Raw genomic sequence first — 16,757 nt, forward strand, 5'->3', positions numbered from 1 at the left:
CGCTGTCCCTTTTCCTGACATTCAGCACACACAAATGCTGGTGGTATAAATCGTCCGATTAGCACGCACAGACAGTCTATCCTCCCGGCCGCACGTCGCATTAGAAGGTCTCGTCGTCATTGCAGTCGGCCGTCCAGTGCCCGAACATCTCGCAGGTATCGCAATAGGGGCGTTCTTCTCTCCTGCTGCCGTGGTAAGCTGAGTGGGGTGGCTCCTCCAGCATCTGTGCCTGCGTCGGACAATCTTCAGTGTCGTGAAGATCAAAGCAGCCGCAGATATCACAGAAGAGACGAGGTTTCTTCTTTGACAGGCTTTCTTCTTCACTGCAAGATCAGCACCAGGGCAAGTCAAGCAGGGTACTTCTCCTTCATAAAGGAGAAAGGCCTGCTTCCCTGCCCTGCACGATAACCTGCCTCATAATCACTGAGACTAAGGAAGCACTACAGTGGTCAACAAAAACAAACAAACAAAAATTACAAAACCCCTTCTGAAGATCTTCTGACATCTTGACTACCTTGCAGTACCCCCCATATTCCCTTATACTGTAATATTTACTAAACAAACTGCTCTGTTTGTATAAATATTTCAACAAATACAGACATTATTTAGAAAAGAAATACATGTAAACTAGTTTCTCTTTTTTCTTGATAGAAGAGATCTGGAGTCACAATATATCAAAGAAGTTTTAGTTCTCTTTCTCTGGACTGGATCTCCCCGTCTCAATGCAGCTATCGGCCTCCTGAGAGCAAAGACTCTTCTACTTAATTTGGGAAGGGCCAAACTCAACCAAGACTGACAACAAATATGTTATGATACATCAGTGTTTGTGATCGATAACTACAGAGGATCATTTTGCACCACCAGGTACACCGTAGCAAAGGACCTAAAAAGAAGGCTGGATTCAAATCACCCTAAATTCAAGAGAAAGCTACGTTTGTCCTTCCTGACAGCTGAAATCAGGCTGGCGCATTGTGCAGCTGGCAGAACAGACTGCTACCAACAGCTCCCAAAACACAAGCCAAGGTTTCCTTTAGGATTTATACCTGTCATAGTTATTTATCTCCTCTTCGTTGCCATTGAGGGCTGCTTCACACATTCTTTGTATTTTCAAGTTCAATTCTTCATTTCTTCTTTGCAGATCTACTATCACTGAATTCAGGAAGTCAATCTATGATAGTCAAGAACAAGGACAGTCAGCGGGCTGAGGACTGCACTTCAGAGAAGGCGAGCAACAAAGGAACGGCCCTCAAACTGACACATGCAGATCTGCATTAACTCTTACCGTTGGATTGTTGTATTACAAAGAGCACCTGTGGACACTGAAAGAACAAGGGATAGGAACTTCCCAAAGGACCTCCGAGACCCTCAGTATGATTTATGTCCAGGGAGCTAGGTAATTCTGCCCAGCCAACATGTCTGACAGACATCGGTGGGTCTCAACCCACCACTGATAGATGGAGTTCTTTTTCTAATGTTACATTTTGAACGTAAATCCAGTTGTGTAATTCTGATCAGAATGGCGTCTCTGTTCCTCTGACCCTGCAGCTCTAGCAGATACTCTCAGAGCTATCCTGGAGGGGCAGCGGGACAGCGCAGCGCACCCGTACGGCATCTCCCAAAGCTAGTTTGAGCCACAGAGATCAGCAGGCCAGCACTGCAGCAGCACCGCTGAATGTAACCAAGTAATGCTTGGCAAATTAACATAGTGAATAAAATAAAGGAAGCCAAGAAGTGGAACAAACCTCGTGCTGATTGGAAGGAAGCGTTCCCATCAGCAGGTGAGTTCAAGGAGGAAGAAAAACAGAAAAAGATTGGTGGTTAGTGTATGTTAATTGCACTACTTCTGATCTTTGTACAGGCTAGGAAGGAGATTTTTTTTAATCAACATGACTGACACCACTGATCTAACAAGAACTTTTATAACGAGCAGAAGGTGCTTCTATTCTAACCGTGTTTCCTAGGCATTCGTTGTCACAGGCAGCCTGTTGCATGGCAGCGCTTCACATGTTCATTATGATGATCATACTCTCTGATACACATTTTTCCTGTTACCAAGCACATGCTAACTGAGCAACTTCCTTGCCCCATTGCTGCCAAGCCTCATTCTGAGTAAAGTTCTGCAGTTAAGAAGCAGCAAAGATCAACATTTTCAACTGCAGAAGCTTAGAAGTAGCATGGGAGCTCAGGTAACCCATTTCTCCAAGATGGCAAGCACCACAGATTCAGGTGGGCCATACCTTATTCCTTGTTGGCATCCGAGAAACCTTTGGGAAGAACAGCAAGGAGCAGTTTATGAGTGTGCTCTGCTGTGCTGTACCTCACCAACAGACTGCAGGTCAAAACTTGCCACCCCTGCTTTCCTGCTTGCTTCCTCATGTTCCAACAACCTGAACTATTTCTCCGGTATCACTCATCACTTGATTCTTAATATTTACTGTCATTAATATTTCCTTCAGAAGCAGAAGGTTACAAGATAAATCTGCCCATTATAATCCTGATTTACAAAATCTGATAGGAACTGTCTTTTGAAAAATATTTCAGTTTGCCTATAGACACACTGCTGTTATAGCATGCTGATGTTTCTGATCAAATACCTGCTTCTCTTTTGCAATTTCATCTTGAAGTAGATTAGCAGCAATGTCACCTTTGAAGAAGAAAACCAACAAAAACAAACAAGGTATAAGTATTCAGTAATCTAAATTATGAAACATACAATGGCTTAGTCAGAGACTGAAACAATGTAATACTCTCTAGTCTCCAAACCATCTTATTCTCACTGCTTTCTAATCACTCAGTATAAGCTTCTGCAAGGGTGACTTCTTTGAGGAATTTTTTTGACCACTGCATTATGGGAAGCATATTCAATACTGCATGTTACTTATTAAAATACCAAAAATGTATGTATAGGTGACAGCTAACATTCACAGATCTGCAAAGGAATGCTCCTCTGTTGAGAGATGAGACTACAGTGGTAAGAAGCTTAAGAAGCTCGGCATAAGGTAAGCATGAGTGTCTGAAATGTGGGATTCCCAGTCCTGCGCTCAGGTAGGTGGTTTTGATACGATGCCTACACATTACTTTGCAGCTACAGCAAGGAAAAACAAAATCAGACTGAGAGAGGCTCTTGCACAGAAGCCCCACCACAAACAGGATAAAGTTTTATGGTTTATGCACGTTTCATTTCAAGTCAAATTGTCCCCCACCCCGGTGTAAACGGGGTTAACTGGCAACATCGGTGGCTTTCATATTTTGCAGCTGGTCAGATTTCCTTCATTCAAATCTTACTGTGTTCTACAACGGGAAAGTCACCTGTCACAGGAGGTTCAATTAGTTAAACCTCCTTTTAACTATCTGGTTAACAGTTGCAAAAATCTACAAGATTAAAGCTGAAGGCACAGAGACAGTAAAGAGGCGCTCTCTTTTACCTGAGGAGCTAGTTACAGTTAAAGGCTGTTCGTTGTTTTCCTTGAGTTTTTGCTCCAAGTTCTTCACCTTTTCCTCAAGTTTCAATTTGTCAGACTCCAGTGACTTAACCACTGACTGCAAGGTTTTTGCAGAAGCATTTTCTCCACGGAGCACCATGATCTGTAAGATTTCAGAATGCTTAGGCCTTCCAGAATGAAGTAGTAAGGGCTAAATAGCCACCAAAAATACACGCCAGAAGTCACCTAACCAGGCACGGATTCTAAAGATTTAATTCTAAGGTTTAACTATGCTAAATTAATAAAGAAAAACAATTAGCCAGCTCTTCAGTAGCAAGCATACAAAGCCATATGCTTCTAGCCATAACTTAATCCGAAATTAAGAAGCATCCGACTGTTCCTCATTTACCTCATTTCTGAGTTTTTCCAGTTCCTCATCTTTTTGTGTGATCAAGGCACTAGTAACACTGATGGATTTTTGTAAAGATGCTCTCTCTTCATCAATTTCTTTTTTTAATGTTGATTCTCTAAAAGAAAACCAAATACAACCAGAAATCATCTAAAGAATAGATTACTGTAGTCGCCTAAAGAAGTTTTGTTTAATTTCAAATATTAGACTACTGTAAGAAGTGGTTCTTAAAAAGCCAATTTCAATTCTGTACTTGACTGAGATTTTATATATGTATAAACATTTCAGATGTTACAACTGCAGAAACAAAGCAAAAACTTTACCTAGGTAGTACATGCCAGAATCTGCATATCATCGTATCCATTTGAATTTAAAGAAGCAAGTTAATAGACTGGGGAGATACAGGATAAACAAACATGTTGCACAATGTTCCACAAAACCTAACTTCAGCGTTTTGTTACTTCTTGAAAATTATTAACAAGCAACAAAACATACATGCAAAGCTCATTATACAAGTTGTCATGCAAAGCATTGATGATGCTGGAAATATCAGCTGGTCCTCACTAATTTCAGTAACATCATTATTTCCTGAAACACGTACTTTGAGAGTTTCTGGGCCTTTAACTTCGGTTTCAGCACAAAACCATGTGGGATTTGTTTTACTTCAAGAAGGGTTAAAAAGAAATCCTCCAGAGCAGGCACAAACCCCTTCTGTATGTCCAGTTTTCCCAACCTTTTCAGCTGATCTAATAAGAGATGCGACTTCTGCCTACAATTCCTGTCCTGACGGTGATCTTAAGGTACCATAGCTATGACATCCTCACACTGATGCTAATGAGTCTTCCTGATTGGTCACAGAATACACACAGATGAGCAATTGTCCTCTGATGTGAGGACTATTGCTACAAAAGCTCCTTACAAGCGGAAAGGTTTTTGTTTGTTTAAAAAAAAAAAAAAAAAAAAAAAAGATTGTTACTCCAAAATCTATGTTTACTTATCTAGGAGAGAAACTTGCTTTTCAGAGCACCAAGCAGTGCCCAGCAGCTAGCTGTCAACTCTCCGAGCTTCTGCAGGTGTTCTCTGTGCAATTCCATACATCTTGGCTTAGACGATCATGGTCTCACTGCCACAGCAGTGAGCTGCTTCTCTTCTTACTAGCCAAGAGTGCGGAAGCTAAACTAGGCTACTTGAATGCATACCCACTACACAAAAAGCACGAAGTAGCCAATACTTCAAAGATACCAAGTGGCACAACCATTTTAAGTAACTAAACAAAACTACACTCTCTTAGGACTGTTCAAGGGCTCAAGAGCAGAACACGTCCTTGTGTGACGATGCTCAGTAGGTAGGGGACACCTATTAAGTTCAAATGGAGAAGTTTTCATATCCACGGTATCTACAGTTAGTGAGAGCCATGATACCCAGACCATGAAACACAGTAAATCTCACTGACTCAAGATAAATAGGAAACCCAACAATGAGAGCGCAATTAATGCAATTCTTTCATTGTTAAGATTGTACTCGGGAATGGAAGCAGCAAGTGGAGAATCTGGGGTTTAGAGAAGCTGATGCAGCTACCAAACAAGAACCAAAAGGTTGATTTTGGTTTTGGTATTTTTACAATGAGAGAATTAATAGAAGCAGAAACACAACAAATTGCAGACTGCACGATCTTGCCTTCAAATACAAGTCATACCCTGTTCACAAAAACCAAAAGGGCAACAGCATTTAATAGATCTCCTCGCCAACCCTGACTCAGCAAAGCACTAAAAGCATGACAGCAATCTCTGTGTTCTTCAGCAGGATTACATACACGCTCTAGCCTAACCCATGTTTTTAAATGCTTTGCTGAATTGGATCAAAAGCGCAGGGTGGTGGTGTGGGAAAGAAATGTGCCACCAATGCATGGGACGCTGCTGACAGAGCACAGCTGCCCTCTCCAATCCACCGAGCTGCAAATCCAGCGTTTACTTAAGGCAGGGGAAATGGGAAAGTACATCTGGAAGTTGCTGCTCGCAAGCTCTCCTGTACCTGAGACTTCACCCGGGCTTCCCTTTGCTATATACACAGCCGTAGAAGGGCAGATGGAAACCCCAGTGACTCATCTCATGCACAAGAGCTTGTTATTTAGCCAATGTTTCCAGTTTTTAGTCAGATCTTCACCTTGGAGATCAAGACCAAATATATGCTTTTTGTACAAATACGGTTAACTTGCCATTTATTGGGCTTGGTTGCAGCCACCACAAGCATTTAGGTGGTTGAAAAGGCTAACAGTTTGTGAGCATATAAATATATATTTACAAATTCAATATAGGAGTCTAGAATACTGTAACAGAAGGGGGAGAAACAAGAGAAGAAAAGAGGAGAGAAAACAAGAGGGGGAAAAAACAGTCCCTGTACTGTAGCACTGTTGTTTTTCTTTTACAGGGCAGTCTCTCCAGGAACCATGCTTTACAGCTCCAGGTGGAGGCCCTCTAAAACTTTGATACTGGAAAACCTACAAATATAGTAGGTATATGTCACTACTTACTTACACATAAGTGTAGATCACAGTTCACTTCCAGCATCAGCTGAGAGTCTACCCCACTGATGCTCTCAGCTTCAGTATCGTTTGTGGTATGATTCATATGAGAGATAGTGAACGTAAGGAGCGTATGTTGAATGTGAAGTAACTACATAGTGATAACTTGCAAGACAAATCTTGTGGAAAGTATTTATTTTATCGGGGGGGGGGGGGGGGGATTGATCCAGTGAACTTAAACTTTTTCCCTGCCAATTCAAGTCCAAAATATCTGCTTGCCAGCAGGGATTAAAGAAAAACAACAATAAAAATTACTTTGTCATTTCACACACCATTTTAAAATTTCACTTTCTTGAGGAGGTTAAACCATGTTTTGAGCAGTGTGTGGACGTCATGGGAGAGAGAGGTTTTTCTTTTGTTTTAACATTAAAAAAAAAAATCACCCAGATTCTTCCCTTACTACAAAAATAAGAAAGTCTAAGAATGAAGCAAATACCTTAAAGTGTTACTGGGCAAGCTTTAAAAATGCAAGATAACAAGAACCACATGTTAGAAACATGGAGTAGAAATGCAAAATATTCTAAGGAAGAACTAAATTTGCACCAAGGGGCTTTTTTGTTTTGGTAAAAAATATAGACTTTTTTTTAATATATATATATAGAGAGATATATATAGCTGAGTATTTTACAAAACAAAAGCAAGACACCAAGGGACAAAGGCAGCCAAAATATGTACAACAACTTTACTTAAAAAAAAAAAAATTATTTATTGTAACGTGGATAGACTTTCTTGAGTCTTACCATTAAAGACACACAGATATAGCAAAGGAAGCAAGGGTAGGAAAGGGAAGAGAGAGGAATGAAATGAGTATTGATAAATAGCGCAAGCTCAAAGACAGTAAGACAGTTAGCAACCCACAATGAACCTAATAAGCTGAAGTAACATAGAACCCCCTTAGATTCATAAATATCAAACTCCTGTTACTCCTAGCCGGACTATTTCATAGAGGGACTTGCTAAACTAGAGGAAGAGAATTCCTGTGGGTGGAAGGAAGGCAGGAAAATTACTGCTAGAAATTTGACCTAACTGAAACAAGAAGATGTCTCTTTTTCAGTATCTCAAATTCTTAAGACAAAAGGAAGAAATCATCACTCATCACCAACTTCACGAGAATTTGGGAATTTAGAGACACTTTTTTATTTAATTAGCTCTTCATTCAGCCTAACTTTTTTCGTTGCAAATAATGTCATATGCTGGCGTATTTTAACCCCTACTGGCCTGCAGTCTGCTTCAGTGAGGTTGACTGTTTCTGCTACTTGTTTTATCCTTTCTATTGGAGTTTATTCAACACTGTTGAGAAATGTCATTAAGCCAAACTTGGGCATCTCAGTGTAACCAACTGAAGGTGAAGTAATGTTAAAACTCACTTTAATGATTTCATAATTATCTAGGTTATTTCAGGCAGCTCAGAGTAAAAACAGGAGAAGGAAAATCAGAGCCACACACCTTGCTTTTTATAACTTACTACAGAATTCGTCTTTTAAAATGTATGGTATGAAACAGAACTGCTGGAAAGTATTGAATGAATCTTGGGTCCCCATTCCCTCCTTCCTTCCCCCAAGTAACTTTCAGGAATACACTATTTAAAAAACTCTCAACTATTTAAAATACATGTTTTAAAACATGTTAAATAACAGGCTATAAACAGCATTCTAAGCTGTCAGCAGTACTAATATCCTCTTTTTCCCTCCCTTCCTCCACATCAGATATGCTGGAGATGATCCTCAGTTGGTGTAAACATACTAATTATTGTGGATGTCAAATGGCCTTTACACCAGCTAAAGATTTCTCTCCTTATCTTCTCCTTCACCTCATCTTAAAAAAAATAACTTACACTTACGCTATTCTATGCGGCTAAAGGCTGAGTGATCCAGTTCATAAGGTTGGTTAAAGCTGGAGGTTCAGCTGCTCACTTGCCTCTCTGTATAACAACTGATCAAACTCTTACATTCTCCGAGGAAGCTTTAGCTTGTGTGATACCCTATGTGCCTCCTGCCCTTTAGAAGAGTGTGAGCTACAACAGAGTATGACCCACCTCCCAGGTAACAGATTATTAGGGAATACAAAAGGGATCAGTGTATAACACTGAGTAGCTAAGGATGTGCATAAATACCAAAGTACCACTCACTGTTCTTTGTTGCAACCATTTAAGAGGGGTTTGTTTGTTTTTCCTGGAACACGTGGTGTCATGGAGAGCTGCATCTTTTCCTAAGGATTTATATAACTGCTTTTGAAAAGCCCACATTTTCCTAAAGACATTGTGGCACTTAGCCAACTAGCTTTCCATACATGTATTGCAGAAAGACAGTAAATTTTGTAACTTGGGACCATTTATTGAACAGCACAGTTTACAAATGGATGCCCCAGTCACCCAGGACAAATCTCCTGGTATTTAAAAACAGTGCTGAATGAACTGCAATAATTACTGCCACAACGAACTCAATATCCCCAAACTATGGGAACAATCCATTCAAGGCTGAATAGTCGCCGCTTTTCTTTCTTTCTTTTTTTTTTTTTTTTTAAATAACAATCCTTAGCATCACTGTATTTTTCCATTATTCTTTAAGAACTTGGTGGGTCAGATCTGTACACACACATATTTATCAGACTAATGGACAATCCAATATTCCAGAGAAGACTAAAACCAAACACTAAACTGGTTACTGAAAATGAAGAAAACTACTACAATGCAAGAGGTGCGTAACTAAGGAGGAAATGGTAAATACCACTTCTTAACGTGTTCTTACATTAATACAATTACATTTCCTTCTGACTTTTAATAAAGAAAATAGGGAAGATATCATCTGTAAGCCAATCTGTGTAACAACCTCAGGACTTTTAACTTTTAACAATAGAAAAGAACCGCTTTCTTAGCGCTGTTTTTGTATTATGTTTTCTGAAGTTTTCTGTAGGACTGTACAGTTAAACACACATCAGAAAAAACAACTTACCTCTTTTTCATCTCTAATAACTGGTTATTGAGTACTGATCTCTCCTCTTCCAGCTAAAACACAAGTACAAAAAGACTACAGTTAATACACTAAGGATTGTTTCCTTAGTATAATATATCAGAGCATCATTATCATCATAAAACAAACATGGGAGAGGCTACAGAGCCTAAAAATCCTCAAAGTAATCCATTTTCTACTAGGACAACACACACACACAAACACAAATTGTTCAGTGACCAAGAATATTAGCTAGTGAGGGGTTATTACTGCTTTATATAGTATTTTCATGTCCCGTGCACACAAGAGAGGTGTGAGGCTAGTATTGTCTTATACGATATTTCCGGGTCCCATGCACAGCAAATAGAACCATAAGCTTTTCTGCGCCTGGCTATTAAGTTTAGCCCCATATCGGTGAATTACTGGATTTGCTGTTGTTTTGACCTGGATAATTGTACTACTGATCCGTATTTGTTACTGTACCATTATTTAGAGATAAATTATTGATCCCTAAAGCTGTTGGTTTAGTGTCTGTTACTGTATCCTGAACCTGTAACTCGGCAGGGTCACCTTAAGCCCTCATAGTTAGCAAGGCCTTCAACTGAAAATACTGTTGCTGCAGGTTCTTGGGGTCCAAACTGACAGGCACACATAGGTTTAGGAAAAGCAAAACAAAACAACCAACCATAATTTGTACAACAACAAAACTGTAAACCCCCACCACAGAAACACTATGGTAACTGAACTTCTGATAAGGTTAAGAAATTAAGTCGTTTTCAGGCCAATTAATTATTTTTCACCATCTCCTCCTTTCTTCTTACTCAATGGCCGAAGTCAGCAATTACTGCCCTACAGAACTGCTTATAGTAGCAACTACCAGTGCCTTGGCTTGAAGACAATCTCTCTTTAGATTTCACAAGCATTCAGGGTTCATCCACAAGGTTAGCAATACATACATTCATAATGGAAACCTCAGAGCCCCGGGAACAGCAGCAAATAGTCTCTTATTGACTAAATCCTTTCAGCACTTTGCAGGCATTCAGGTTTGGCACAGACAGGCACAGAAAGCGTTAAGCAAGTTCCAATGAAAAGGAAGGTTGTCTGCCAGCCTCCAAGACTAGGCTAAATGCAGCTCACCTAGATAAATTGTCTCCTCCATGTTTTCTGACAACTTGCCTTCTCCTTTCGTGTACTGCAGTGCTGTTAAGCCTTCCAGGTTTAAGATTAATCGGTATCATTTTGCTGGGGCTTAATCAGACAACTTCATTGATACGAAAAATAGATAGTAGAAGGGTGTAGAGAGACTTATATTAAGGAATCTTAAAGAAAATCAAAATGTCTCTCTCAAGGAAAGTGACCACAGTAGACTGTGAGCAGCCATAGTACTATGGGGGTATGACCAAATTTTTCCTGCAGGCAAGTCAAAACCAGCAATTTCACTAGCAGCACAAAGTATAGCCCATTTTCGAGAATTTTTGTCTGCTTCCTACACAGAGGCAGCCTATATGAACTCCTTACAGCTGTACAGACTGATGACAAAAAAGGAGAAGGAAAAAAGAATATGAAAATTCTGAGAAATGTTTCACTTCTAAATCCCAGTGAGCTGCACCTCTCCAGAACACCCTCTGGCATCTATTTTATATGGCCTCTCTCCTCCCTCAGACTCATGTTGCAATCTCCTGTGCATCACACTTTTCCAGCTGGTTTTTTGGACTACTTTTCCTCTACCAGCACTAGCATTTCTCTACGGTCACACTGTGCAGCATTAACCAGGCCATGTTACACAAACAAATTGCCTCGTTTCACCCCAGGCCAGCTTAACTTTCTGGTGTTTATGCTCTTGACTGCCACTTGCAATTGGAAAAACCTCATACTGACATTATTCACCCTTTACTCCCCAGAGGCCATGTCCACAGAGCTCCATGATGCTCTCCCCGTCCCATCCGCCCCCCACCTTTTTATCGGTTTCTTTTAGGAAAAGATTGTGGTGCCTGTTTAACTCAGAAAATCCTTCAACATCTGTGGAATGCTCCAAGACTGTGAGCATAAACCCTGCATCTCTCCTCCCTTTTAGTTCCCTGGTTGGCTGTGGAGAGATGAGTGGTTTTTGTACAGACCAAGACAGAAGTGGATTTAAAAGAGAGAAAAGTAAAGGACAAGATGTTAGGGAGTTGTGCAGCTTCTAAACCCCTGTTGCAGCTGCATCGAGTTATGGATCAAGCCTTGAGCAGCTTTGTGGTAGAAAAGGAGAAAGGACACCCCTTCTCTCATCAACATTCCTCCAGCAATCCGCTCACTCTCTCATTAGCCTCAGAGCAGACTTCTCGCATACCTTTAATAAAAGATGGACCAGCCGAGCTAGTAGATATTTCTACACTTTTTCCAATGAAGTTAAAATACCTGGGCAGGTCTAAGGCTCCCAAAATGCTACAACAAATAATTTGAAGCCAGGAAAGTTCCCCGAGCTCATATCTATCTGAATGTGAATCTTTAACTAATTACAGACAGCTAATTACTTATGGATCAATACAGAAAAGCACCCCTCAGCATCTTTAGTATAAGACACTTTAACCTTTAGATGTCAGGATAAATCATTCATGAAACAGTATTCATTAATTTTGCAAAGTGTGTCACATGCAGCCACAGATTCACTAACCCAATTGACTAACACACTTGCTAGAATTTATATAGTTACCATAGCGACTGCTCAAAATACTTAAGACATATGCTTGCTACCTTTCTTACTGCATTTTAATAGGCACATGCACAGAAACTCACACAGACTGAAGCACTGCTACATTCTGTGCTTTCCTCCCTACTGTCCAATTTTTCAGTATCCACTGCATAAAATGCAGTTCCATGAGCAATCCTGCTCTGTGTTTAACCTCTTCACTGCCACCACAGACACTTGTTCTCTAAAATCTAATCGAGCAATTCTTCATGGTAACATTTTTTTCACTCCCCACAGACAGCCTGAACCAAGGAAGCCCACAACATGCTGCAATTTGGTGCCTAAACGCAGTGTACATTCACCCGAGTGACAGCAAAGGAAAGTGATGGTGGGGATCAGTGAGACTGTGCTAGCCCAAGATAGGGCTGTCCGAGAATCCTCAAGGCCAGCTGGTTTTGTTGCCGTTTCATTAAGAGAACTCGGCAGAGTCCAAGGTAGAACGAGGGGACTGGAAGTTCAGGTTCTGCAGAAAACACGGAAAAAGTCCTGTTCCTCAGGATAACAGCAGGTTTCTATCAGAATGAAAAGGCTGGTTAGACTTCACATGCTCCAGATGAGACAGGGAATGCTTTTTAGGAGAACATCTGCCTCCACTCCCAAGTAACCAGGAAATACGACAGTTCTGGGCAGACAGACCGCACGTCTTGCCAACGAGACCTGAACAATACTGAACTGAGAAGAGCTGCACTCGTTAGTTATGTGACACTTGGAAGGAAACCTGCATTTTAAATGACACCATTTTGCCTTCGCTCCTTTTGCCACAACACAGCTCCCTGGAATACCAAAGGCCTCTTCCAGTCTTTTAGGAGGTTGTGCAGTTCACTAGACCTAAAGCCACCACAGTCCAAATATTACATGTAGGAAATGCAACAGGCGGCATTCCCACATTTCCAAGACTCAGATTACATCTTCCTCGCAGAAGAGGACATAATGCAACACAAATGGCTGAAGAAGGCAAACAGACTGTTTCTCCAAGCTCTAGCAGATCTTCCAGATTTGTGATCTTGGAGCCATCTACTCACGGGCGGAAAAGGCTATGGTGCAAGTGAACTGAGAATATTCCAGTGTGCAAGATGATCGACTAATCCCTGTGCTTCACAGATTACAGCTGTCTATCCTGGCAATGAGAGAAGGATCCCTGCTGACAGATCCACAGCAGGCAGGATGCAGACAGCAGGACTCCTTCACAAGGTCACCTGGAAACAACGGAGGCCACAGACTGAGATTGCAGTGACCACCGCCAGCCCGTGCCTTGTGGGCTGAAGGTTCCCTTCCCTCGGGGACTTTCTGTATATCAACTCTGGCTACATACAATAGGCAGAAAGGTTTGACCAATGTTGCCGAATACTTTTCAATTTACAACTCTTTCTGAAAATAACAGGTTGCCTCAAAGATTCTGAAATAATTTAAGAAAACATGTGGGAGTGGGGAGCAGAGCTCCCACTGGCTGTTTAGGATGACAGCATTCTCTTACCACACCACTACTCAGATGCAGCATGAGTCAGTGGTTGAGCCCACACGTCTGGGACTCTTGTTAATCATCTCCACAGGCTCTCTAGGATGAAGGAGCTCGTGCGTTACTCCTGTCAGCAGCCAAAAGGATTTAGAAACTGGCCAGATCTGTAGTCACTGATCCTCAGTATTTCCAAACAGGACCCTTGAAGAAAAGTCAGCCTCTTGGTTTTAAAAATATTAGGCTTTGTTGCAGGATGGAAGAGATCTGTTCCACTGTCACTGGGAACAAGCATACCCCTCTTCTGCACATGTGCTATCTCAGAAAGGCAATATATAAACCCATGCCTTCTACGTTCTTGCTTTTGGACCAGATCTTCCAAAGATGTCTTCACGGTGTGGCTGTCACTGGAACTGTTCCACAAGAACTAAAACCACCATATTTAATGGCTGTAAATCTAATTTATCTTTTGGCAAGTACCAGTGTTATAAGCTGTGTAACTAAGCCCATACTTTAAGATTCCAACAGCCTGTTCAAATGTAATAGTAAAAAATAAAAAATAAAATTTAAGAGAGCCCTTTTCTCCCCTGTAAACTACCGCCAGAAAAACATCTTACATCGATTCCAGTCCTCCTGGCTGCAGCACTGTTCATGTACCTGCACAGTATGAAGTTTAAGCAAGCATACATGTGCATAGTGCTTTTTAGAGACAGAGTCCAACCAAGTAGTTTCAAACAGTATTCTGAAATACATCCTAAATACTCTTTTTTAGTGGGAAGGGAGAGCAGGAATAAGGAGGAGAATTAAATTGCTAGATTTCCTTAGTACTGGGTAGATGGAGATTTCCACAGTTGGATAACAAAATTACTCCTGACAGAAATAGCAAGTGTCTGTTAATACATTTGGCTAAAGCATATTTAATTTATGCTTATTCCCAAGCCTCCTAAGTATCCTTCATGGGTTACGTAACCTTCTGTTAGCCTGCAGTTCTAACCTCCCAATGCAGGTGGCTTCCAAATTTATGTTAAAACATTCTCAGAACAACTCATCTTTCAAGCACAAACATGCAGTGCAACGTCACCCAGGCATCAGCGGAAACAGCATGCACAGCACTTGCACCATAGATCGGGAAACGTCCCAGCCACTCTACCTTCTGATGACTTGTGACTTCGTCCCTGCTCCTGCCCAGCTCCTCGGCAAGTTTCACGTTCTCCTCTTGCAAAGCTGCAAGCTGCTGGGACTTCTGAGCTGCTGCCAGCTTCAGCGCTTCGCTGCGAGGACAGAGAGTACATCGTTACCATAGGAACGAGAGAGGCAAGAAAAAACTGTGGGAGAGATTCAGCTTCACAGCTTGGAAAAATACATCTAGGTCACGTGTCTAATGGGATCTATAATAAAGGTGACAATCTATACTTCAGATGCACGGGGACAGGTTTAACCCTGAAAAGCAGTAGCAGCACAAAACTCCTTTTCCTTTAAATGTATCAGATACTCAAAGAAGTGGAAGGTAAGTTCAGACTGCTAGTTCCGCATGCTTTCAATGGTTAGCAAATGCTTGGATTTAGAAATACAGGGTAGGGTTTGACAAGAGTGTTGGCGAGGCTAATAGCCTAGACTTTCTCTGAAGTGAACTCTGTAGCCAGAGGGAAAACATGAGAATTGTTTAAAAAAAAAAAGAGGGGGGGGAGGAAGGCAAAAAGAAAAAGAAAAAAAAGCAAAAGAAAAAAAAAGCTTACAGTTCCGCTTATTTAAATACTCCCTACAAGGTCTGACATCCAAACATACAAGAATGTGCAAGATCACAGGAGGCAAAACAGGAAAGTATCTAATCTATTCCATTATTTTAACAGATACAAACCTGAAACCAAGACAAAACAAAAGCTGAAGAAAAAAAAAGGATTTGCAGGTTTCATTAACCTATGTTGCCACTAAGATGTGTGGTTTCCTTAAAGTAAGTTTATTTTCAACAAAGTTTTGAAAAAAATATTTTGCACGCCTGCCTGTAACACAAGTGACTAACACAAGTTTTTATAAGATTTGACAATCTCTTTCAAAAAATAAAAAAGATGTGCTTCATTTCATTAAACAGTAATTTTTATGACTGTGTTTTGTTTTCATGAAAAGGAATCTTCAGTACTCCCATGTGCCAACGCTGCACAGAGTTAAACCCTGACTGGAATATTAAAAATACTTTTATGACTCTGGGAGGCAGAAGAACCCCTAAGTCAGAAACTTATTCAAGCACTTCAAAATACAAGGAGTCTATGGTCTATTATTGGGCACATTTAAACTAAAGGAAGTCTGATTTACTTTTCGAGTTCAGCATGTAATATGGCTAAGATTTTCCAACCATTTCTTCTATCTGGTCTCACCTTGACCGATTTCTAATCCGACCCACCTAGACTGGATTAAACAGGCTAGCTCACATCACTGAACATCGATTCAAATTATCTTGGTGTGAACCTACTTGCTGATGCAGGAACATACCTATTTTTAACCAAGACTGTTTGCTGAACTGCAGTACTAACCAGTTCTCCTCTTTTTGCTTTTGGCATTAAAGCGTAGATTCAGGGCATTATAAAAAAAGCACACAAAATACTGGGGTCAATTTGTGTGAAATGCTCCCCTGTGCTTAGTGCCAAGGAGCTTCAAACTGATAGCTGCAAGGGCACTTGACAGTAGGCAGTACTAAACGAATACACAACATCCAGCCGGTATTTCTGCTTTTCTTCATCCTAGTTTTGCATGGAACGCTCTTTTACAAAGGCCACCAATGTCACTGTAGCACCCTCCCACCTCCAAAGGCGCTGTTCTAGAGGCAGCAGCATGTCCCTACCTACAGTCACAGCTCCTGTGGGCAAAATCTTCCCTCTACTCTCCTTTGCAAAGACAAGGGAACTACCTTCATCAACTGACCTCTCAAAGGCGTTCTCTCCACCCACACTCCTGCTGATCAAGAAATGCCTATTGTCAAGCAAATTCCTTACTCTAATTAAAACAAGCAACACACAAAATAATTACGACAACAAAGATCAATTAAAAACAACTAGACAAGCTTCCACTTATCCACAATGTCTCATACCACTGATGATTAGAGACCACATTCAGCAATAGTCTATGACTAAGATTAACCTTAAGGAAAAAGAAAAAAAAAAAACAAAAACCAAACCACAAAGTGATGAGGATCATGAGAACACTTTCAGTGCTGAAGAT

At 40.8% G+C, this 16,757-nt stretch overlaps 1 protein-coding gene across 10 annotated transcripts in view; it reads right to left on the reverse strand.

Moving 5' to 3' along the window:
• Positions 1-2,302: 2,302 nt before the first annotated feature.
• Positions 2,303-16,757, reverse strand: part of CLIP1 (CAP-Gly domain containing linker protein 1) — a 72,621-nt gene continuing 58,166 nt past the window's right edge. For 4 of the 10 annotated variants that reach the window (XM_076352640.1, XM_076352642.1, XM_076352638.1 and 1 more), the window contains 6 exons: positions 14,695-14,815; positions 9,364-9,416; positions 6,849-6,869; positions 3,832-3,949; positions 3,426-3,585; positions 2,486-2,644 (listed from right to left, as the gene is read on the reverse strand). In XM_076352640.1, coding sequence (XP_076208755.1) covers positions 2,547-2,644; positions 3,426-3,585; positions 3,832-3,949; positions 6,849-6,869; positions 9,364-9,416; positions 14,695-14,815 — 571 coding nt within the window. In that variant the 3' untranslated portion in view covers positions 2,486-2,546. Of the gene's footprint in view, positions 2,645-3,425; positions 3,586-3,831; positions 3,950-6,848; positions 6,870-9,363; positions 9,417-14,694; positions 14,816-16,757 lie in introns of all 10 variants that reach the window. The other 6 variants (XM_076352645.1, XM_076352644.1, XM_076352646.1 and 3 more) reach the window with 5 other exon arrangements.

The sequence above is a fragment of the Aptenodytes patagonicus genome, chromosome 15 (genome assembly GCF_965638725.1).
Source record: "Aptenodytes patagonicus chromosome 15, bAptPat1.pri.cur, whole genome shotgun sequence".
NCBI lineage: Eukaryota > Metazoa > Chordata > Aves > Sphenisciformes > Spheniscidae > Aptenodytes > Aptenodytes patagonicus.